This window comes from Phocoena phocoena, chromosome 19 (genome assembly GCF_963924675.1).
Source record: "Phocoena phocoena chromosome 19, mPhoPho1.1, whole genome shotgun sequence".
In the NCBI taxonomy this organism is placed as follows: Eukaryota; Metazoa; Chordata; class Mammalia; order Artiodactyla; family Phocoenidae; genus Phocoena; species Phocoena phocoena.
Window position 1 is genome coordinate 54,322,083 of NC_089237.1, and position 25,275 is coordinate 54,347,357.

Consider the following 25,275-nt stretch of genomic DNA (forward strand, 5'->3'; position numbering starts at 1 on the left):
ATCCTGTGCGCCCACGTGTCAACAGCCACCATTTTATTCCTTCCATCCATGACTGCTGTCCTGGACGTTGCTCAGAGCCTTGGGAGTCTAGGGGGACCGGGGTGGATCTGTCTCTTCAGGAGATCTTGGCTGTACTTGCCCATCTTGGGGCCATAGGCTCCTACTCTCCTCTGTGTTCTTACACCTCCCTCCCTCACCCTCCACCTGCCAGTGCTCTGAGATGCATAATGCCAGGGCGACCCAGCCACCTGGTCAAGCAGGGGCACATGTACATGCTCAAGGGAAGCCCCTGCTTAGCTGGGCCTTGTCGGGGTCGATCCTCGGGGGATAAGCAGGAGCCCTCTTTGCTCCCGGTCCTGACCTTCTGCCTGATGCAGGGCAGCCTCTCCAGGCTTCTTGTGCTCTGCAGAGCCTTGACTCCTGACCTGCTTTGTTTTGGCAGCTCGTGGACGACCGGGCAGAGTTCAGCAAATGGTGGCTGACCGAGTTCAAAACAGTCAAGTTTCCCTCCCAAGGAACCATCTTTGACTATTACATAGACCCAGAGACCAAGAAATTCGAGCCTTGGTCCAAGCTCATCCCCCAGTTTGAATTTGACCCTGAGATGCCTTTGCAGGTGAGTGTGGCTGAGTGACCAAGGACGTGCAGTGTCCCCAGGATCTGCAGTGGCTCTAGCGGCAGCCCCTTATGGATGTCCGAAAGGTTTAACCTCACTAGGAATTAGTCATCCCCAGCTACTTGTCTTTTCAGAGGAAATTATAGGTGCAATGAAGTCACAAGATCTCCCAAAGTCTAGATAACTTAATTACCAGACCCCCACATCCTTGGAGAAGAAGGATGGCCAGGGCAGAAGATTCTAAAAGAGAGGCCACAGGGAGGCAGACAGCGCTGGCAGAGGGGGAAGGGCCTGCTCTCTACCCAGAGCATGAGTTAGTAGGAGGGTCTCACTGGGTATTAGGGGGGCCCTCCTCCCCGGGGTAGTGAGCTCCCCGACCCCAGAGGATTCCCTCCCCTGAAATGCTCCAGAACACTCTGCCAGCATCTGTTTCTCCCATGAGCCCCCGGCACACTCATCCTGTTCCCACTCCAGGCCTGCTTGGTGCACACGAGCGAGACCATCCGAGTGTGCTACTTCCTGGAGCGGCTCCTGGCTCGGCGACGGCCGGTCATGCTGGTAGGGACCGCGGGCACCGGCAAGTCGGTGCTGGTGGGAGCGAGGCTGGCCAGCCTGGACGCCGAGGAATACCTGGTGAAAAACGTGCTGTTCAACTACTACACCACGTCGGCGATGCTGCAGGGTCAGTGTTACAGAATACATCAATAAATCGTGTGAATCGGTCCCGCTGCTCACTGCTCACAAAATCAATTACATACTTGCAAATGGTGTCAACAGAAGAAGAAGGTGGCTTTAATCAGAATGCTGGCAATCTGAGGAGATGGTGGCCTCAGCGCCCTCCAAAACCATCTCCCAAGAGTCTGCTCAGCCGTGAAACTTTTTAGAGAGGCAGAGAGAAGTCATCTCAGTTAATCACTGAGATGGGGGTCAGAGTCCTCGCCATGCCCCACCGTGTGCAGGCTTGTCAGCGCCTTGTGATCTTCCTCTAGATGTTATCTGTTCACACAGTTTGGTCACACAGTTTACTTGCGAGATGACTGAAGGGGAAGCCAGGGAAGAGATCTGGTCATCTGTTAATTACTTATTCTCCATTTCTACTTCTTTGATCTAAGGGAAGAACTGAGGGGTTAGGCAAGGCATTGTATGATTAAAAGATTTGAAAGCTGTTCTTGGGTCACAGGTGAGCAGAGCATGTGGGTGCCTGGTTTAGAAGTTAGTTGCAATTGATTTGCTCAAGTGACAAGAAAAGGGGCTTCTTGCTGAGAGCGGTTTCCTGCAAGGAGCTGCTTACATAAGGGGCCCAGGGGGTGTGGAGGAGGGGGTGGGGTGTCTGAGTGTCCACTCCTTCTACGGGAGCTGGAACTGGAGCAGAAGTCAGGCACCTCCCAGGCTTGACTCCTAGTGGCAGCACTGTTCCTTCCCCTCCCACTCCCCTTCTCTCCTCTCCCCTCCCTTCTGTGTCCCACTTTCCAGCACCCTTAGCAAGGTCCCCTTTCCCATCCTTTCTCCCTAAGTGCCTCCCTGGCCTGCTAAATTCCCCCAGGGTGGGATTTCAACGTAGTATAGGTCAGCACCTTGATAACAAAGAAAACAGAAAACCCATTGGAAGATTTCCATGGGCTTGTAGACTTCTGGCAGCGGATGTTCCTCTAGAGATCATTTTATTCACCCCTCATACCTCATAGATGGGGAAACTGAGGCTCAGGAAAAAGTATGTAGTTGCCCAAGGTCACCATCAAGTGGCAAGGCTGGTGTGGCACACCCAGTCTGCTGGCCACATGGAGCATGCATTTCACTGGGAGTTTACACGTTGGGCTCCCGAGGGGACACGTGTCCTCAGGGTGTGGCTTAAGGGTCCAGGGCTCACTGCATAAGATGTTTCCCCCTCGCCACCCACTTTCTCCTTGACCTTCACCTACTGTCAGTTCTCCTTTTATATAGAAACACTCATCACATTAACCCTAGAAACAGCCTCCTTTTGAAGAAGTGCCCAAGCCAACCTCCCAACAAAAGGAGGGGAGTGACAGGGCTGGGGAGGAGCCCTGCTCTCACCCCTCACAGTGTAACAGCCTTGCCCCACTCTCTGTCCCTCCGCCCGGGCTTTCCCACGTGAGACCACGTGCATCCCCACCCCTAGAACGCACAGTCCACTAAAAACGAGGCGCTCGGCCTATGGGCTGTTTGCAGATTGGAAAGTTATAAGCCAAGCTTATACATGAAAGTGAACCTGGTCTGGTCCTTCTGTGGCCCCTGCTCAGTGTGAACCACAGAGAGTCAACGTGTGGTGCTGCCAGCACTGTGCTTTCCCCAGTTCCCATGTGAGACAACAGCTCACTCCCCACCTTCTTTCTGCACCACCTTGCCAGCTCTTCCAGGGTTGGGATCCAGCCAGCTCCTCATGCTAGTGGGGGCTGCACTGTCTCTACCTCTCACAGCAGGTTAGCGCCTGAAGCTTGTGGATGGAAGTTAAGGTCATCCCTCATCCCCCCCTCAGCGACAGGGAGACTTCACCTCTTTGTCAAATCAGCCTCTGGGCTTCATCCCCTGCTGGGCTGGTAAAAGTTTCACACCTTCGGTTCCAATCTAGCAATTGACTGTCATTCCCGCCTAGATAACAAGACAAACTGAAGTGATGGAGACTTGTATTAGAACAAGTAGTTTGTCAGTGATGTGAGCATCTTCTATTTGAGAAAGAACACTCCGATTTTCTTCTGCTCTTCACAATGTGAGCAGTTATAGACACGATACACTTTTAAATTTAATTGTTTTCTTAAGTCTACACAATCAGCGAAACAAATCAAGCCCTGGTGTGTGTGTTTACCAGTTTCTGACGTGTAATTACTCCCACCATGATCAATTTCAGGCGACCCCCACCATGTCCGTGAACATGGAGTTGGGAAGAGAAGCACAGCAGAGCACCATGCATCCTATTTCTGCTCTGCAGATTCAGTAGGTGAACATAACCTCAAGAGCACAGATAATGGTAAAATGTAGTCACATAATTTTCACATGATGAGTTTTGAATATTCATTACCTTTGTTTTTAATATAATTTACTTGTAAGTTTATCTAATTTATGTTTTTAAATAATGGCTGTGTTGAACCACCAGCTTACTAAGTTCCCTGTTTTTTTGGGTTTTTTTTTAGATGTTGGGAGTAGGAGTTTTATTAATTATTTTTTTTTCAGTGTTGGGTCTTTGTTTCTGTGCGAGGGCTTTCTCTAGTTGTGGCGAGCAGGGGCCCCTCTTTATCGCGGTGCGCGGGCCTGTCACTATCGCGGCCTCTCTTGTTGCGGAGCACAGGCTCCGGACGCGCAGGCTCAGTAGTTGTGGCTCACGGGCCCAGTTGCTCCGCGGCATGTGGGATCCTCCCAGACCAGGGCTCGAACCCATGTCCCCTGCATTAGCAGGCAGATTCTCAACCACTGTGCCACCAGGGAAGCCCCTTAAGTTCCCTGTTTTAACAGTCAGCTCTCAAGAGGCAACTCCAGCAAACCACTAACTTCATCTTGACTCCATGACACCTCAGCCACCATCAAGCCACACAGTGTCATAACCTGGCACTGTCATGGCCTGGCACCGTCACGTTCACAGCCGGCAGCGGTCATAAGCAGACTTCACATGCCTGGCTGGTTCACATCCTAACACTGTTTTGCTACTGAACATATCTACCTCTACACTTACTTGCAAGCCTTGAGTCCAGTGACTGATCAGATTATCAGGTTTGCCCACTTTACTACTACTATAACTATACTGATAATAGTAATAATAATAACTGATATTATCAAACATTCACCAGGGATGTGTCAGGCGCTAACCTGAGATTAGACTTTTACACGTTTTTAAATGATTTAATCTTGTACAACCTTGGAAAGTATTTGTATAACCCCCATGTTATAGATGAGAAAACCAAGGCACAGAGAAGTTAAATAAGCTACTTGAGGCTACACAGCAAGTGTGGTGGACCAGGGTTTGAACCCAGACAGTCCGACTTCAGATCCTGTGCTCTTAAACATTAGGCTATACTACCTCCCTGATAAGAAACACTTTGGAAACTGAAATAAATATTTGATAATATTACTCTTATTATTAGTGGTACTATTTGAGTAGTCTAGAGAAATTGTTTTCTAGAGTCCTGTTATAATGATTTTATAATGTAAAAAAATACTTTAACCAGAGAGTGAAAATTCATAGCCAAGGAAGAGGAGAGGAGTATCATACTCTTGACTCTGAAAGATACTGGATGCCCTTACTTGGAACCTCCCGTCCATTACTTTAGTCACAGTCCAGACAAGTTTTCTTATTTGGCTTCTTAGCTGAAAACATTTTGGAAGCAACAAAACGGCAGGGAAAAGGGTGCTACCAACAATTAGAAAAGTGGGAGCAAAGAGCCTGGTATCCAACAGGAAATAGAAAACATAAAAAGGAGGTGCAAGAACCCAAAGGGTAGCTGCTCTGGCATCAGAAAGGTGGCACACTGTCCCACCCACGTCAGGAGCCCATCACTCTTTTGAAGCCCAACATTTTCATTGCTGTTTGTACTTAAGACCCTTGGAATTAAGAGAAGATTCAATGTGATGTGGTGTAGGCTGCTTTAAAGGCCAGATAGTACACCCAGACAGATGTGCAAAAGGTGTGTTTATAATGTGTCTGTAATGTAAAAGATGGGAAATAGCCTAATTATCCATATGATGGAATGCTAAGCATTGTTACAAAGAATGAGGAAAGTCTGTATGAATTGAGTTGGAACCATTTCCATGCTCTTTATTGAGTGAGAAAAGCAAGATACAGAACAGTGTATATAGTATGCTCCAAAGTATATATCTTGTTTAAAAAGAGATAGATAAAAATTTGCATATATACACACACACACACACACACACACACACACACACACACAGAGTCATACATCTATGCTTGTATGTACTAAGAATATTTCCAGGAGGACACACAAGAAACAGCAGTTGCCCCTGGCAAGGGGAACTGGATGCTAAGAGTGGGATGGAGAATGACTTAAACTTTTTAAAAATTATGAAATATTTCAAGCATGCAGAAAAGTACAGAAAATAGTGTAACAGATGCCCATGTACCCACAACCCAGATTTCACAGATGTTAACATTTTGTCATTTTGCTATGGATCTTAGCATTTTAAGTACAGCCAACATACCACCCCCATCCCTTCCTCTGTCTTGCCCCTCATTAACCGGACTAGGACCACTAGAGTTGATGTGCATTACTCCAAATTTACGCTTTTCATACATATATGTACCCATAAAATACACCATGTTGTTGTGTGTACTTAAATTTTAAATATGTATCATACTGTAACTTCTTTGGTAACTTGCTTTTTTCATCACTGTCTGTTTTAATGCATGCAGAACGTTTTCATTGGTTTTTCACTGCTGCATAGAATTCCCTTGTGTGAATAAATCACAGCTCTTTTATCCATTTTCCTACTAAAAGGCAGGATAATTTTTTAACAATTTCCTTTTTTTTTTTTTTTTTTTTTTGCGGTATGCAGGCCTCTCACTGTTGTGGCCTTTCCCATTGCGGAGCACAGGCTCCCGATGCACAGGCCCAGCAACCATGGCTCACGGGCCCAGCCACTCCACGGCATGTGGGATCTTCCCGGACCGGGGCACGAATCCACGTCTCCTGCATTAGCAAGCGGACTCTCAACCACTGCGCCACCAGGGAAGCCCCAACATTTTCCTTTTTAAAAAACATTTTTTGAGTTATAATTGACATACAATACATGGCACACATTAAAGTATACAATCTGATACATTTTGAAATATTTACCCATCATGAAACCATCACTACAATCGAAATAATGAATACATCCGTCACCTCTGTGAGTCCCTCACCTCCCTTAGTAATCCCTCCCTCCCTCCCAACCCCCCCCACCCTGTCCTGTGCCTAAGGCAACCACTGTTCTGTTTCTATCACAATAGGTTAGTTTGCATTTTCTAGAATTTTATACAATGTATAAAATTTTATACAATTTTATATAATTATATAATGGAATCATCATACAATAGGCCCTCTTTTTTGTCTGGGTCCTTTCACTCAGCATGATTTTGAGATTTATCCATGTTGTTGAGGGTGCAATAGTTCATTCTTTTCATTCCTGAATAGCAAGATAAAATATGTAAAACACTCAAAATGATTCCTAGCATACAATAAGTGCTCAGTAGATGGAAGCTGTTATTCTAACAATATTAAAATCCTTCTCAAATTTAAAAATCTATAAATATTATGCAATAATCTCTAAGCCCCAACTGCCAGGAACACAAAAAGGAACACAAGCAAACCCCTTTTCCTTGAAAAAGGCATTTAACATAAACTATGCTAAAACAAAAATAATGTTTTTGGAAAAAATGTTCCAGCTTTCAAATGGGCAGTAACTTCATCCCAGCATGTCAATTCACTGAGGTCTCCAGGGGGATGTTTTGCAGTTCACTCATCCTGCTAGTCCATTGAATGCCATTTTTCTCAAAATCAGATGTTCTTTTATAGAGAAGGCAGCTGCTTGATATTCCCTGCATCTCTCCTCTCTTATTGCATCCAGCTCTGGGGTCTCCATTGAGTACTTTTCTAAACTCAGATTCAAAATTCCTTTAAATGCAAATGCGGGTTGTGTTTCAAGGCATTCACACTGCTCACCAGTGTGGATAGCACTTGCTTTATTTGAAGTTTATACTCTGCCAAACCACTGTATTATCAGTAATGCTTTTGACTGCAAGCCGCAGAAAATCTGATGATAGTGACATAAACAGATATTCTTTTTTCATGCAACAAGAAGTCTTGAGGTAGGCAGTTGCTAATGCTAAATCAGTGGTTCAATGATATTGAGGCTATAGTAACTATTAGTCTCTTAGATGGTACCTCAGGGTAGCAGAGTGGCTGCTGCTCCGGCCATCACATCTGCATTCCAAATGGAAAAAAAAAAAGCTAAAGGGAAGAGTTAGTGCCCATGTCAGGAAATGATAGCTCTCCAGGAACCCCACTGACTTATGTGTGTGTGTTACTGTTCAGAACTGTGTCACGTGGCCGCCCCAGCTGGAAAGTAACTAAGGAGAAGGAAATAGGAAATGGTGTCCATCACGGATCTGATGATCTTTATTTTTACAAGATGAGAAAATGAGGCTTTAGAGGTGTTAAGGGACTTCCCTCAAAGTCACACAGTGAGTTAATAGCCAGGCTGTCTTATTTCACTGAGCTACAGTGTCCATCCACTTTGATAAGACAGTAAGTCATGCATCTAAATTTCCATAATAGAATGCCAACTTGGCTTCCGTTCATCTGATATCTGGAGCACATGGATGTCTCTGCCTTTGACAATAAATAAAATAGGGCCTTCACGTGGTCATTGAAACTCTCAGACTTCACTTGATCATTCACCAGCAGCTGCAAAAAATCACAGATTAATAACACTGACACCTTGGCTGAGAGAGGCAGATCTCCGTTCCTCCAGCTGCTCTAAATGCCACAGACGCAGTTGCACTGCTTTCTTTCCCTTTGCTGAGTTACCATTTAATGATCCACCCTTTGGTGTTGATTGAAAGTTAGGACGATAAAAGATAATTTTCAGGTTTTTTTTTAACATCTCCATGCCCATTTTGCAGCATGATACACCTTTTGTAAGTTTCCACGATATATGCCTTTTAGAACTGAGTGCCTGAAAAGTTTTTTCATACAAAAGTAGAGATGGGTTTATACCAGTGATCTGGGGTGACATGGTTACTGTAATTAAACGCAGATTTAGTTCTGAGCTTTCAAGGAGGCAGTTCATAAAGATCAATGTGACCATTTTTATTTGGTTACAGTAACTACGTCATCCCTGATTACTGGTACAAATAAGTTTCTTCTATATTGTTTTGGAATCCCTTTTTAGCCTTTATTTTAATTGGTCTATTTTATGTCTGTTGAAATAACGTAAGCCTTTTCTCATTCATTTTGAAAATATAAGGAATTTTTAAAACTAAAAGAATTTGCAATGACCCATAGACAGGACAGTTTAGAAAGGGAAAAGGAGAGGTAAAGAACTGGGTCACAGCATCACTGGGCATATATTTGCAGTGTGAAGCGAGTGAGCCAAAACGATGCTCGTCACTGTCCTGAATTCTGCCATCCAACTGCGATTTGAAGTATTAGTTCAACAAATATTTGAGTGCGTAATTACGCTAATTAGATAGGAGCTCAGGGGTCTGAGTCCTTGTGTAAAACAAATCTCCATCACCTGTTCATTAAAAGTTTAAGGTTGGACAGGACCTTAAAAAAGATCTGATCAAACTCTTGACTTCAAAGGAGCATTACGTTATCACAAATAGACAACTCTCGCCACTTGCCTGAATATCTTCCAAAAAGGAGATGACACAAAATTAAATCATCAAAGACCACCTAGTGGGCAAGACACTCTACTTGGAATGGGGGGAGGGGGTTTCAAGGTATAAGGAAATTGAAAACAACATGTTTCATACTGTAGGGAAACCATTCCATAAATTTTGGCACCTCCAAATTATAGAACACAATGCAGCAATTAAAAATCGTGTTTTGGGAGGTTAGGTATTATCATATAAAGAGGTTTAAAATATGAGAAATGAAAAAAACATATACAGGCAGAATATACAGTATAATTTATAGAACACAATGCAGCAATTAAAAATCGTGTTTTGGGAGGTTAGGTATTATCATATAAAGAGGTTTAAAATATGAGAAATGAAAAAAACATATACAGGCAGAATATACAGTATAATTTATAGAACACAATGCAGCAATTAAAAATCGTGTTTTGGGAGGTTAGGTATTATCATATAAAGAGGTTTAAAATATGAGAAATGAAAAAAACATATACAGGCAGAATATACAGTATAATTTATAGAACACAATGCAGCAATTAAAAATCGTGTTTTGGGAGGTTAGGTATTATCATATAAAGAGGTTTAAAATATGAGAAATGAAAAAAACATATACAGGCAGAATATACAGTATAATTCCAATGTTGTAAAGGAAAAAATCTAACAGAGCAAATAGACTAGAATGAAATACACCAAAATATTGAAAGTAATGCTTACTGCTATAGGTGATAGAATTATGGGCAATTTTCATTTTCATCTTTATGATTTTCTATGCTTTTCAATTTTTATATAATGAATATGTATTATTTTATAATCATACAAAGTATGTTATTTTTTGAAAGAATAACTGAAAAGCCCTTACAATATAACTGAAACATCTTAATGTGAAAAATTGGATAATATGAAAGGAAAATTGTTCAAACACAGATACACAAATCATGTCAGTTCAACATAAGGCACAGTTAATTATTAATGATCTCTGTCAAAAACATGGTCAGGCAATGAGTTAACTAAACCTGGGATTTCTGAAGGGTGGAAGCCGGGTCGTAGTAAAGTTTAAGAAGTACTTTGCTGTGGTGGTTACATAAGATGCCATAGTCAGACAGACCTGGGTTAGAATCCTGGCTTTGCCCTCAGTAGCTGTGTGACCTTGGATAAAGTCCTTTTACTTCCCTAAAGCTCAGTTTTCTCATTTGTTTAGTGCCTTCAACATCAACATTTTTGCTGAAATGTAAACCCACTTTTGCTCCTCCAGTTCTACCTGGAAGCAAAAGAACTCACTACCATTCCATTCTAGATGGGACTTGGGACAGAGCTCAGCCAGGAAGGGATCCAGCATGTGTGTGCCTTTCCTAGGGAGGCCTCTCTTTCTCTGGAGTACTTGACGTCATCCGTTTGAGATAATCCCGTGCATTCCAAGCCCACTTCTTGTTAGCTGATGTGCTTCTCTCCTCAACAATCCTTGAGAAGCGTAAAAAGTGTAATCAACCCAAATTACAGGGTCTGCTTAATTCCAGGAGTTGATTTGAATATCATTGCTTTGGGAGGAGGAGAAACAAGTCTTCCTAAGGAGAGAATTTCCTATTAGAAGGACTGTTCTCAAAGGCATGTCCTTGACAGCCCATTAATTATATTTCATTTTGACAGATCTCATATATAGTTGTTATATCTTAAGGGGGGGAAGAAGGTGTTGGGTGATTAATTGGTTGATAGTGTATGTTAATTGCATGCTAATTTAATTTAAATTTAATTCATATTTGGAACACTTAATTTAACTCAGGACCAGAAAATTGGAATATTCAAGCTTCTTGAAGGAACTTGTCTTTCTATCTGTCACCTTCATATGTCTGTTGACACCTCCTCCTTGTTTACAAACTTGTTTTTCAAGAAAAGGAATCAGATGGTTCTTAGAGCCTCCAGCGGTAATAGTATTGGTTCTTGCAATACATAAATATTTAATTGCTTTATTGAAAAAAATACATGTATCTCCAGCCTATTACTTAAATTTGCTCTAAACAAGTCCTGTCAGGCTGGAAAACCGTACTCTTTGATTGCTTCCCTCTGGCTGAGTAATTGAAGAAGCAGCTCCAGGAGAGAGTCTATACTTGGTTTCCAGAAAGGCACTGAAGATGATCTGATACCTGAAGGCAGAGGGGCACTGTTCATGACACTGGAAGCTTCTGGGAAATTCTCTGGGGCTCTTGTTTCTGCTTTCCCTCAGGGAACCCCAGCAGGTGAACTCTCTGAGAATACTGTTGACAGAATATCCGGTGTTTCCTCTCTTATAGCCCAGGGGTGGAAGGAGCTTCCTCCCAGCCCTGGGATGGGCTGCTCCCCTGCTGTCTTAGGTAGAGAGGGCAGGTCTACCCAGGATCTGGTTGTCTGCAGATTTCCTTGGGGGTAGAGTACTAGGCCTTGGGACTTCTGTTTCTAGTCTACAAACAAAGAAAGTGGACCGCAAGTGTGATAGAAGGGACATGGGCTTTGAAGTTTTAACTGGTTTGGATCTGTATCCTAGCTCTACCTCAGAAGAGTTAATTCATTCTTCTGAGTCTCAGTTCTGTCACCTGTAAAAGGGGTGATGGTACTAATCTTGTAGCAGTGTTGTAAGGATTCAGTGAGACCATAAATGTCTGTAAAAACCTAACAGAGGGACTTCCCTGGCAGTCCAGTGGTTAAGACTCCATGCTTCCAACATAGGGGGCACGGGTTCCTTCCTTTGTCGGGGAACTAAGATCCCGCAGGCTGCACAGTGAGGCCAAACAAAAAACACCCTAACACCGTGCGCAGTCAGATGTTCGAAGCCTGGGCACTGCTGTCACCACTCCTGCCTGGTCATCGGCCTCCTGCCCTCTGGTCCTGTAGAACTGCCTGCTGCTGGGAGCAGCTCTTGTTTGCACGCTGCACCATGGCTTGTCCTTGACATTGGACTGTCTTAGAACTGGCACCTGAGCTTTGAACCTCCTTCCCTCACTCATTGGCTCTCTTCTCAGCTGTCCTGGAGAAGCCTCTGGAGAAGAAAGCGGGCAGAAATTATGGCCCCACAGGCAACAAGAAGCTTATCTATTTCATAGATGACATGAACATGCCTGAGGTGGACGCCTACGGGACTGCACAGCCCCACACCATCATCAGGCAGCACCTGGATTATGGCCACTGGTAAGAGCACACATAAAGGGACTCGGCCGGGTGGGGAACAGGTCCAAGGCCAATCGCTGTCCTGTCGTTGGAGCTGCAGACCTCAGCTCAGCTCTAGCGCCAGATGAGAATTGCCACAGCAAACTGAGTCCCTCATGGGATTCTGTTTCCTGAGTGCTCTTCCTTCCAACAGGGAATTGAGACCCACCGGAAGAGGCTGGTCAGAGAAGGTACTGAGCTCTCATTTAAAGAAAAATGTCTACTTTTTTCCTCAATATTCATCTCTAAAGCTGCCTTCTCCAAGCTCCCAAAGCAGAATTAACCAGTCCCCCTCCCTCCCGTCCCCCTCCCCCTCGTCCCCCCTCCCCCTGTGGTCCTATCGCAGTGAGCAGGGCCTTCGCTGAGAACAGCTAACATTCTTATAGTGCACGTGTGTTTGCGGGTCTTAATAGCCTTTGTCTTTTCAGAGCATCTCACAGGCTCTGATGTTATCTCCTGCAACAGAATAGTTTTTAATGGCAAAAGGTCTAAACTTGCCAGAAAGAAAAAAGCAAGTCAGTGATTTGAGATAACTCTGGCTCACCTTCCTACCTCACACTGAATCTACTGCTGCTGAGAAGGAGCAGGGAGGGCCAAGAGGGAGTTCAGAGAGAGGAATTACAGTTATGACGACAGTCACCCGACTTGCCTTTCAGTCATTCCTAAGGTCTTTGTTGGACGCGTGCCATGGACCACCATCCACAATCTCCACACCAGTATTCAAGCAGCTGAAGTCTCCTGGAAAAGATCAGGCTACTTATTGAATAGTTTTACTTTAGATTCATGGTCACAAACCTTCAATGGGAAGTAGAAACTTCCTGGAAATTCTACTGTATTGCGTTCATATGTTTACATTTCCACCCTCCAAAATGCCTATTTCATGCCTTCTCCTCTCTCCTCAAACTTCCCACCCGACCTCAGCTGATGGCCACTCCCGCCATCTCCATTTCTAGCTTCCACACCCATACAACTTACTTCCATCCCTGTGCATCTTTTTCTCCCTCCCCTTATTACATTTTCCCTGAGGCTCAACCACCCACCAGCATCTTGCGTCTACTCTCTCCATCTCTTGAAATCTCACTTCACCTACTAGCTCCCCTATCTCCCGATGGGCTCCTTCATATCAGTGTCTAAACCTGCACAAATTTATCCTATAGTGTTAGAAAATCATTTTCTAATTACTGCTCTGTGTCTCTGCATAACCAGATTCTCCCCTCTGTCTCCACCTCCTCGTCTCCCGCCCACTCCTCTGTCCACTATGATTAGGCCTCTATTTCCTCCACTTTACTGAACTGTTCCTGCTCAACTAACTGTATCTTTATAGTGAAATCCAGCAGACCCCGTTGGGTCACCATGTTTCTTATCTTCTCTGCAGCACTTGATGTGGTTGACTGCTCTGTCCTGTTGGAAATACTGGCTTCCTTTGCTTTCTGGATACTACACACCCTTGATTTCCTCCTACCTCTTTGACCATCTTTGTGGTCTCTTCTTCCGGCGCTACTTCCATAGATGTTGTATCCCTTAGGAATTTGTCCTAAGCTCTTGTCTCTTCTCAGTTTCTACCAATGTATCTAGACTGTTTTTTACCCCCAAACACATGAATGATCAGGCACATCCCAGTTCACCTTGACAGCACACTTACTTGCCTCTGCCCTCACTCAACTCTCGTCCATGGTTTCTGACTGTTCCAGGTATGATCGAAACAAACTGTCCCTAAAGGAGGTCATGAATGTCCAGTACATTTCCTGTATGAACCCCACTGCAGGCAGCTTCACCATCAACCCACGGCTTCAGGTACAGGGGGAACTGTGACCCTGGGGTCCTAAACACCACCTTCCAGGCTGATGTCACTGGACTATGTGTGATAATTGGCCCCTCCCCTGTCCAGCCTCTTCAAGTGGTAAATCATACAGGATGCTGATTCGCATTTCCAGGGAGACAGAAAACCCCCTAGACCCAGAGTTCTGAAACTTCTTGAGCCAGAAGGAATCAGGGTTCATCTAATTCAACTTGGTCTTCAGGTTGAGAGAACTTCGGATAGGTGAATGACCCTCCCAAGGTCATGTGCATTCTCAGGATCACATTCAGATTTGGACTCAGATTCCCAGAGTCCAAGTTCCATTCCCTTCCTGCTACGCCATGCTGATGTCTTTGACCAGAAGTCCAAAACCCATTAATCATTTTAGGTTCAACCTAAGTTTGGGTTTAATGTGAGAAATGTGGCCAGAATGTAGAATTCAAAGCCCTTCTAAGAATTCTTCACCATCTTATCCGAATCCTGAAGAGGTGATTTCTGTCCTGTGACCATGGATGTCTAACTCGTGGCCTCCTCCACGTGCTTGTGCTCCCCTATCCAGCGTCACTTCAGCGTGTTTGCCCTCTCCTTCCCGGGAGCAGATGCCCTGTCCTCCATCTACTGCACCATCCTGACTCAGCACCTGAAGCTTGGGGACTTCCCGGCACCACTGCAGAAATGCGTCCCCCAGCTGATCCGTCTGGCCCTTACCTTCCACCAGAAGATCGCCACCACGTTCCTCCCCACAGCAATCAGATTCCATTACATCTTCAACCTCAGGGACTTGGCCAACATTTTCCAGGTGAGTCCATCGGCTCCAAGACACACTAGGAGGCTTAGCCATGATCCTGTCCCCTCCATTCTTTGCCAAACTCTCAGGCAAAGGCACAGTTCATATGGAGTGACGAATGTACAAGTAAACAGAGTGCTGTGGGGTCCGTGAGGGTCTATTCAACATAATAGAATTCTCTTTGCCCATTAAGTTACTTCTTGGTAAGCAGAGTGTATTTATTTCTGAGTTGGTTCCTTCGGGCTGGAGAAGGTTCATCATTTTGGAGATAATGTCATCTAATGGTTCCAACATGCCTAGAAAAGAAAGTGACACAGAAGCGAGAAAACTATTTTGCAGGCCCTGGTGGTACACCCATCATTCTTGGGATGAAAAATAACATCCCCTAAACCATGCAGGATAGCTCTGCTTCCTAAAGCCATGTCATACTATTCCGAAGACACCATCCGCCAGCCACTGGGATGCGTCAGTCCTAAAACTTCCAGGTTATTTTCCAGGTCAAAGCCATTTCAGATCCTTCCAGCTGCTCATCTGAATAGTGGTGGCCTGTGTCTGCCTGGTGCTTCCAGTTGCTTGCCCCTTCACTACCAAAACCTCCAGAGGGCAATGCAGCAAACCCAGCCCCCTCTTCCCCTTGGCCAGGTACCGCATCCTCTTGTGATGGATCCACAGCCCTCCCATCCTGGATGAGAATCTGCAGAAACCACTTTTCAGAGAGACCCCTCTCCAGGGTAGTTCTGAGCCATTATTGAGGGAAAGTGCCTTTCATCCCAAGCAGAGGCCACATCTGTAGGGAACTATCAGCATGATCAGGGAGTGAGGCATGACCCTCCATGGGGATCACATGTGTTTGGGGTTAATTACATTACCTGTGCAGGTAGGACTCTGGGGAACCTCAGACTAGCAAAGGTCCAGACTCTGAGGCCATAGAGCCTGCAGGTTCCATGGTCAAAAGAAGCAGAAACCTACTATTAGTTCAAAGATCCAAGAGTGATGCTCCCAAAAAGCTTACCTGGAGGGTGGACCACAGCCCCACAGCCAGGTTGAGTCTCTGAGAGCTCCTGTAAGCTGGCTCAGGACAGCTCTCCTGGGTCACATGCCTCCCAAGCGTTAACTCAGCTACAAATGAGGAAACACACCCACAGAGCCTACACAGCCAGCCAGGGAAGGAGCCAGAATAGAACCTAGGTCTTTCAGGTCCCTGGCCAGAACCCCTTTCCACCACGCCATTCTGTCCTTCTCACCCGTTCTTTCTATGAGGAGAACAGCATAAGACAGTTAAGGCAGCAAGAAAGACTCAGCTCCAAGCCTGTAAAACCCACAGCTCCGTGGCCCTCAGACCTAGATGGTGGCAAAGTTTGTGCATTCCCACGCTTACCTCCCATTTACTGAGTATTAATTGAGAAAAACTTCTTTTTTTTTTTTTTTTTAATCACACAAGCGGTCTCTGAAATCTCACTGCAACAGGATGAGCTGGGGGCATCCCCATGTGCATCTTCCAGATGAGCAAAAAGGAGTTGAGCCATTTGATCAAATTCATGCTGCCCATAGTGGCAGAACTAAAGGAGAAAGAGGCCTTCGGTCTCCCTCACACAGAGCACCAGCCCAGCTCCTGCCTGGACAGCGCCTTGTCACCTGTGTGACCTGAGATTCATACTCACGACAACCCTCTGGGTTACACGTTATTATCCCGATTTAACAGAGGCTCGGAGAAGTTGCCAGCTGGTAGATGACGGCATGAATGGCCGTGGAGGTAGAAAAGTACAAACCATGTTAGTGGAGTAGCAAGTAGGTGGAAGCGAACAGTGACGAGGAGAGGTCGCGAGCAGTGAGATGGGGGAGGGAATTTGAGAACAGAGGGGATCCTTGTAAAAAGTCCGCCTTCAGTCTGTAATAAAGCTGGCGTTTACTGAGCCAGTCCTACACCCTCTGCATCTATTAGCTAATAATTGAATCCTCACAACAACCATCTCAGGTAACATACCGATCATTTCCAATTTAGAAATGACAAAACCGTGCTACAGACAAATCAGGTAGCTTGCGTATGTTCAGCATAACTGGTAATCAGAAGCCTCATATCAAAAAACTAGGGGGGTCAGCTCTACTGTGCCGGGACGTCGGGGTAGCAAACACTTCCTCAAGAAGGAGGGTTCTAGTCCAGCCTGTTTTGGTGGCAACTGTGCAAAGTCAAGGAGGAACCAGGGAGGGGAGATATTGGCATGGGAGGCTAAGTCTGTTTCTTTTCCGGACTCAGGCAGCCTGAGTGGCACCCCCCGGGCTCTGTGTCCCAGCCTGGCCTCCCTGCAGCCTGCCAGCTGTCAGCCCCCTGCCCCAGATGGGGGAAAGTGCATCCCTACCAGAGCCCCTGCCTCCCTCCAGCGCCGCCCCTCCTCCTCCAGAGCTGAGTTTCAAGGCCACAGCTTGGCTACAGCATCCCCCTCCCGCCCCCTCCGCCCTGCTTGTCTGAAGAAGGCCTGACAGAAGAGCATAAGGGAGGGTGTTGTCCCCGGGAAGACAGGCGCTGCCTGGAGAACACAGTTTTCCTCCATCCAGCTTGAGCCAAGGCTCAATCATTCAGACCTCCTCTGCACTTCACGCACTCTGTCCAGAAATCAGGCATCAGGACAGAATTTGATAGTGCCCTGAGTAGCAGAAATCATTAACCGTTCCCATCTCAGTGCTACACAAAACTGTCTAAGACGGTGCAAAGTTTGCTCTTGACGTGCTCTCATCGACTCAGCCCTTAATTGTCAGTCAGCCTGAGTGTTCGGCTGTAACAGGGCTTATACACATCAGCTGATGGCACCCCTCACTGTAAAACCCAGTCCCGGAGTCAGCATTCCCGGCGGGGCTTCTTCCTGCCGTCAGCACCTCGCACAGGGCTGGTACCTAGGAGACCCGGGAAGGAGAAGGGCCGAGATGTATGTGTGGGTGGGCCCAAAGGGACCTAATGAGATTTCTCTCTTTTTCTAAAATAAACTTTTATTAAAGTATAGCATCCAAGTAGAAAAGCACACAGGCCATAAGCATAGAGCTTGGTTGTCACAAAGTCATCACAGCTGTGTAACCACAACTCAGATCAAGAAGTACAACATTCCCAGCATCCATGGAACTCCTCCTTTTTCTTTCTTCCATTCACTGTTTTCTCCTCCTTCCAGAGCTAATTACTGTCTGGACTTCTAACACCATAAGTTATTTTGGCCTATTTGGGTACTTTATATAAATGGAATCATATGGTAAATATCCTTTTGTGTCTTTGTTCAATATTACGTTTGTACTTATATATACAATCATGTCATTGGTAAAAATGAATCATAGTAACAATTTCTTTCTTTCCAACCCTTAAATCTTCTAATTTCTTTTTCTTACTGTGCTGGCTACAGCTGCCACTACAAGGAAGAGAAGTGGTAAGAGTGGCATTTTGCAGCATTCCTAATTTTAGGGGAAAGCTTTTAATAGTTGGCCATGAAGTGTGATGCTTACTATAGATTTTTGTGGATGCTCTTTACCAGTTTAAGAAAATTTCTTTCTGTTTATAGTTTACCAAGAGTTTTTTTTTTTATCATGAGTATTTGTTGAAACTTAAATGATTTTTCTATATCTGTTGAAATAATTATATCCATTTTTTTCTCCATTTTTTCTGGAAATGGGATAAATGGGATAAATGACATAGATTATTTTTGAATGTTAAATCAACCTTGCATTCCTGTAATCAACCCAACTTAGTTGTTACATGGTGAACTTATTTTATTTTCTGGATTTCATTCACTGTTTTTTTCTATATAACATTTGCACCTATATTAATAAGGTTTTCCTATAATTTCTCTTTCTTCTTGTATTCTGAGTTTATGAAGTCCTCATAAAAAATGCATTGGGAAACGTTTCCTTTTTTTCTACTCTCTGGAAGATTTTTTAAAACACTGCATTGTGCCTTTCTTAAATGTCAGAAGAATTTAATGATGAAACCATCTGAAGTTTTCTTTGTGAAAGACTAAATTATAAATTCAATTTCTTTTTTTTTTTTCTTTTCTTTTTTTTTTGCGGTATGCGGGCCTCTCACCGCTGCGGCCTCTTCCGCCACGGACCACAGGCTCCGGACGCACAGGCCCAGCGGCCATGGCTCACAGGCCCAGCCACTCCGCGGCATGCGGGATCCTCCTGGACCGGGGCACGAGCCCGCGTCCCCCACATTGGCAGGCGGACCCTCAACCACTGCGCCACCAGGGAAGCCCTATAAATTCAATTTCTTTAATACATATTAGACAATTCACATTTTCTGTTTCTTTATGTATCAGTTGTGGTAAGATGTCAGTGTCATCAATTTCTAATTTATTGGCACAAAATTGTTTATAGTATCCTGTTGTTATCTTTTAAGTATCTGTTTTATCTGACATATGTTCTCTTTTTTATTCTGGCTATGTGTGTCTTTTCTGTTTTTCTCTTTCTGTCTTCTATCAGCCCTACCAGGGAGTTATCAATCGTGCTAGTCTTTTCAAAAGAAATGGAAAAAGAAAAGAAAAGTATACCAATATTATGTGTTTGACTTTATTGGTTATCTCTATTTGATATGTTTTTTATATTATTAAAATTTGCTCTTTTCTTTATAATCTCTTTCTTCCTACTTACTCTGGGATTGGGGTAAGTTTATTCTTGTTTTCCTAACTTCTTGACATGGCTACTTAGATCATTAATTGTCAGCCTTTCACCTCTTCTGAAATGTTTATCTTAAGGCTATAAATTTATCTCTAATTGTACCATTCACTGCATCATGCAGGCTTTTACGTGTTATATTTTTTTTCATTCGTTTCATAATATTCCTTAATTTTCCCTATGATTCCTTCTTTAACCCATGGGGTATTTGGAAGTATATTGCTTTATTTCCAAAATTTAGAGGCACTCAACATGACCTGAAAGAAGCAAACCTGTACAAAGAAAAGTAATTTTAGAAACTTGTAATTCTTCTATATTAATAGAGATTTATATATAAAGGGTTATGTGGGGCATATTAGAGGGATGTTGTTGGACAGGAGAGGAGATGCCCTGGAATACTTCAGCAGAGAGCAGTGGAGCTAGATCTTGAAAGACGAGCCAAGGAAGTAAAGCAGAAGGCATGGAGGCACAAAAGTATTCAGGGTTAGAAAATAATTTGCAGTTTGTGAAACTGAAATCTAGATTTTCTGGGAAGTGATGGTAAGTGTGATGAGGAAGCAGATTGGTAGTCTTATTATGTCCAGATCTTTATGCCACATGGATGAATCTGAGCATTATTCTGTCCATAATGAGGAACAATTAAAGGACCCCTTTTCTTGTAAGACAAGAAAGAAAGCAACGAGGGCAAACAAGGCATCGATGAGCTTGAAGTTATAGGATCTGAAGTCATCGAGAGGCTCTAATCTCAGTGGTCTCCATTTTTCCTTGAAAAAGAGGGATAGGACACTGGCTAATAGTAACAGAGAGGTGGCAGATTTGAAAAGAAGAGTAAATATTTGGAACGATCCCTGAGGTATATGAGAAGGAGAACTTACTAGAGATGAATAAATGGATTACTGGCCTGCGAAGGTTAGCTATATTCATTCCAGCTCTATGTCATCGTTCTGATTTTACATAAGCAATCATCACCCAGATTCGTTTTCAAAGTGGTACTTGTAGAAGAGAAATACAGCAGAGAAGCAGCCTCACCTCTCACTGTGGTGATTTGGAAAGTAGTGGTTGAAATTCCAGGCTCTCAGGTCAGATAGACCTGGTTTCAAAACTGTGTGGTTTTGAACTAAGGCCACTTACCTTATGACATTGGGCATGCTTCCTGTCTTTCTGAATCCCAAACTTCACATTATACAAAATGACTATTGTAAAAATTACTTTGTAGCATCACGGATGGTTAAATGAGCTTTTTCTGGCAAAACATCTAGTTCAGTACCTGTCACATACTGGCTTCTATCAATTGTAACTGTTGTAGTTTTAAATTGCTATTCATGTTATTTTTTGTTGCTGTTTATTCTCCTTAAAGGGCATTCTCTTCTCCTCTGTGGAATGTGTAAAATCCACACAGGACCTAGTAAAGCTCTATCTGCACGAATCAAATCGGGTTTATCGCGATAAGATGGTGGAAGAGAAGGATCTTGATCTTTTTGATAAGATCCAAGCAGAAATGATCAAGAAAATTTTTGATGTGAGTATTACCCTGTGAATTTATATTTACATTTGAAAAATAATCATGATTATGCAAGTGATCACCCAAGTGATAAAAATCTAGCCCATAAATTGAAGAAGATCAGGATTAGATAAGGAAATAAAATCTGTCATTATTTTGCCTAAGTGAAAACTGCTGGAGCAAGAAGAGACACACATTAATCATAGAATCTCGGTGTTGTGAGGTCTGTGCAGCCCATCTGATCCAATCCTCGTCCTATATTAATGCCTCTCAGTACCATTGCTCAGATTGGTCATCCCAGATAATGCGCCAGCATCCTTGGAAATACACTATCCTGTCTTTCCAAAGGCAGCCACTTTGGAATGGCAAATGGCTGGAAATTTAGAACGATTTTGAAATTTGGACCTTTGGAACAACTTTAAAGACTGGAGATTTATTTAAATAATTCTCTGAAATTCATTTCCCTGTCTACTAATCCTAGGTCTACATGACAAACCTTCAAATATTTTAAGACCATTTATCTTGTCCTTCCTTGGTCTTCGCTTTTCCAGGCCAAAGAGCCTCTGTTCTGTTAGCCATTTCTGACAAGACTTATTTCCAAACCCAAAGCAATTTGACATCATCTGTATTACTCTTCCATCAGTTCTCCCCTCTGAAGTCATGGTGTCTGACTTTCATCACACAACCCAAGTGGGGTCTGACCAAAATCAAGACCATCATTCCCCTCTTCTTATATACTATAATTTTTGTTAACTGTGTTTGCCAAAATGTGTCTTGCTAAACAGTTGTACCACAATATACTCCTTGGAAAGAAGGTATCCATGATGAAATAAGTTGAGAAAGTACTTCATATTTTTCCTATCCCCATAACATTTTATTGTTTTTAATTTTTTAAATTGAAGTTTAGTTGATTTACAATGTTGTGTTAATTTTTGCAGTATAGCAAAGTGATTCAGTTTTTTATATTCTTTTCTACTATGGTTTATCACAGGATATTGAACATAGTTCTCTGTGCTATACAGTATGACCTTACTGTTTATCCATCCTATATATAATAGTTTGCATCTGCTAATCCCAACCTCCTACTCCATCCCTCCCCCGCCCCGCACCCACCACAAGTCTGTTCTCTATGTCTGTGAGTCTGTTTCATAGATAAGTTCATTTGTGTCATATTTTAGATTCCACATATTAGTGATAGCATATAATATTTGTCTTTCTCTTTCTGACTTACTTCACTTAGTGTGATAATCTCTAGTTCCATCCATGTTGGTGCAAGTGGCATTACTTCGTTCTTTTTCATGGCTGAGTAGTATTCCATTGTGCAAGATATATGAGAAAGTACTTCATATTATAGCCCTCTCTTGGAAATATACAGTACATTCAGCACATTAAAGCCCTGAAAATCTTGAATAAGCCTGATTCGTGCATCATTTCCCAAACATATTAGACCCTAAAACTCTTTTCCCTACATAAAACCTACTAATAATTTGAAGAATGAATGATTGATAGAATATACCCAGGAGAGCACAGGTATATGTTAACACAGCCTAAGATCTTATGACATTTCTTAGTGTCAAAATTACCCAACAACTAACAGTGAGCTTTCTGTTGAACAGAGCACCAGATTTTCCACACATACTGCTTATCTATCCTCTCTTGAACTTAGAATAATCAAATCTTGTATTTAAATATACCACGCTGTCCCTATGCTCACCTTGTTAGGTTTAGCTCCATATTTTTTCCTGATAAGATTCTGGGTCCACCTCTGAAGATATATACAGTTTATTCCAACCTATATGACAGCTTTTTGAATGTTTGGACAGCATTTTAAGTAACTTATCTCAGTCTGCTCTTTACTAGTCCAAACACCCTAAATTCCTGCACTTGTCCCATCCTTTTTAAATGGCCTGATGTTCAGTGCTCTCACATCATAGCTGCCTGTCCGTGAGCATCGTAGAATTTGCCAATTTGTGTGTTCATTGTTAGCTCTGCACATGAGCCCTGACTGTCTTCTTAAGTTGGTCTGAGCTAGCACTTTAGAATAACAACATTCAGTCTTTGAAATAGAAGTTCCTACGTGGGTCTGTCTACTAAGAACACATCCTTTTGATCATAGACCTAGATATAATTAATACTGCCATCATCCTTCCCCAACAACATTTAAAATGCCAACCTGAAGCACCCTGGCTACACCAAATCTTTGCATTGGTATTAAAGAAAAGTTGCCTATACTCAGCCATAAAAAAGAATGAAATAATGCCACTTGAAGTAACGTGGATGGAACTAGAGATTATCATACTAAGTGAAGTCAGTCAGAAAGAGAAAAACAAATACCATATGATATCACTTATATGTGGAATCTAAAATATGACACAAATGCACCTGTCTATGAAACAGAAACAGAATCATGAACATAGAGAACAGACTTGCGTTTGTCAAGGAGGAGAGGGTTGGGGAAGAGGTGGATTGGGAATTTGGGATTAGCAGATGCGAACTATTATATATAGAATGGATAAACAACAAGGTCCTACCGTACAGCACAGAGAATTGTATTCACTATTCTATGATAAACCATAATGGAAAAGAATGTTTTTAAAAAAGAATGTGTGTGTGTGTGTGTGTGTGTGTGTGTGTGTGTGTATATAACTGAATCACTTTGCTGTACAGCAGTAATTAACACAACGTTGTAAATCAACTATACTTCAATAAAAAAGAGAAAAGTTGCCAAATTTCCAACACAGAATTGATACAGTCCTGTTTCCACCATTAAAAGCTTAAAGTTCTCTTATTTGTGGCCATTATATGATACAACATCACTATTAAGAAATCTTTGATTCACTGGGTGGGTTGGTTTTCTCTCTTCCTTCTACACATCTGGCTGTGATCATAAAATCAGAGCCTTGTTTTGTTCATCAGAGAGTCTTTGTAGACCAGGCTTTTCAGAACTGCACTTTCGTTGTTCTTCTGCCAGATCATTAGTGTAAATTGACTGCCATCAGAACTGCTTCCCAGTATATTAGCCCATTTTCAAACTAGGTAGATGTATTCCCATATCCCTTTCCCACGTTTTCCTCAACCAGCAAGAATGGCTCTCCTGCATCACATTAAATCTTATCCAAATGTCTGGACATTTGTTGTTACTATCTAGCAAAGCCAGCATAGTTAAAAGGTTTTCTATGGCCCTGAAACCACCTTCAAAATATAATAACTCTTTGATAATTATCTCTTTCTACTTCTTTCATCTTATAACCAAGCAGCAGTCCTGGCTTCTTGTAGATGTCACTGTTATCCTCACTTTCCCTCCCTCCATTAGGTTTGATGCATCTTGTCCCCTGGGCTCACAAGGCTAACCCTACAGTGATGTATGCCCTGGGTAATGCCTCTGCTGTTGAATAGCATGCTAATTTCCCCCTTCCCAGGTGGATCCTCCATTCTGAACCTTAGCAAAGAACAGCAGGTGGGGACAATTGTTCATGCTGGCATAAATTCCTACTTACACATTAGCAAACCTTTCTTTCTTGGACTTAATTCCTCTACAATCTCCACCTCTTGAAGTCTCAAACATTTGCGTTTGATAAGTAAATAGTTCCTTTCTGAATGGAAAAAAAAAATTAGCTGCCTCTTGGAAACTTAAAGGATAGACTGGTAGTGAAGAGACATAGACCCCTATCTTTTAAGTCAGTTGAGTTTTACTGGGTATTTATTAAACATGCTAAGGTCTGTCCTGTGGGCAAGGGCTGACACACAATAAGCCCAAATCTTTAAAAATGTTTTATAAATGGGGGTTCTGCTGTCAATGTTTTAATATTAGCATTGTCCCCATAAACGAATCAGTCACCTAAGGACGGCTCATGGCACATTTTTCAGAAACCAAGCCCTCTGGGTTGAGCCTATAACGTTGGGGCTGGCAACCTATAGTGTGCAGTCTCACAGGAAATAGAAAAGGATGTTCTATGACACTGCTATGGGTTGGGAAGCAAGACCTGTCTGAATGGATGTGGGAGAGGTGAGGCCATTGGGCCGAGGACTGGTGCAACCCAATCCTAGTGAAAGAGCCCCTGCGGAGGGAAATGCACCCGTGTGTCCCCTCCACTGCTCTGCTCGGACAGGGCTCTTACTGTATGTGAGGGAAGGGCACCTCCCACCTTCCATGTCCCATCCTCAGCCCACAAGGAATAACCAACATCATCTGTGACTTCTCATACGTCGTAAATGAATGTTAAACATACACATTTTAAGGGCTTCTCAAGAAAAAAGGAAGTGTTGGAAGCAGCACTGATAATTTTTAGAGCATGCTCAGAGAGAAAATGCAAGTGAGGTGTCTCCACTCTGTGTGGAACCAGAACTGAGAGTCACTAAGGAGGGTCCCTGTCCCTGTGTCTCATCA

At 43.2% G+C, this 25,275-nt stretch overlaps 1 protein-coding gene across 1 annotated transcript in view; it reads left to right on the forward strand.

The window, feature by feature from the left end:
• Nucleotides 1-25,275, forward strand: part of DNAH9 (dynein axonemal heavy chain 9) — a 300,462-nt gene that overhangs the window by 153,594 nt on the left and 121,593 nt on the right. Inside the window, 6 exon segments of the mRNA XM_065896659.1 lie at nucleotides 443-616; nucleotides 1,091-1,298; nucleotides 11,969-12,134; nucleotides 13,844-13,946; nucleotides 14,510-14,749; nucleotides 20,745-20,906. Coding sequence (XP_065752731.1) covers nucleotides 443-616; nucleotides 1,091-1,298; nucleotides 11,969-12,134; nucleotides 13,844-13,946; nucleotides 14,510-14,749; nucleotides 20,745-20,906 — 1,053 coding nt within the window.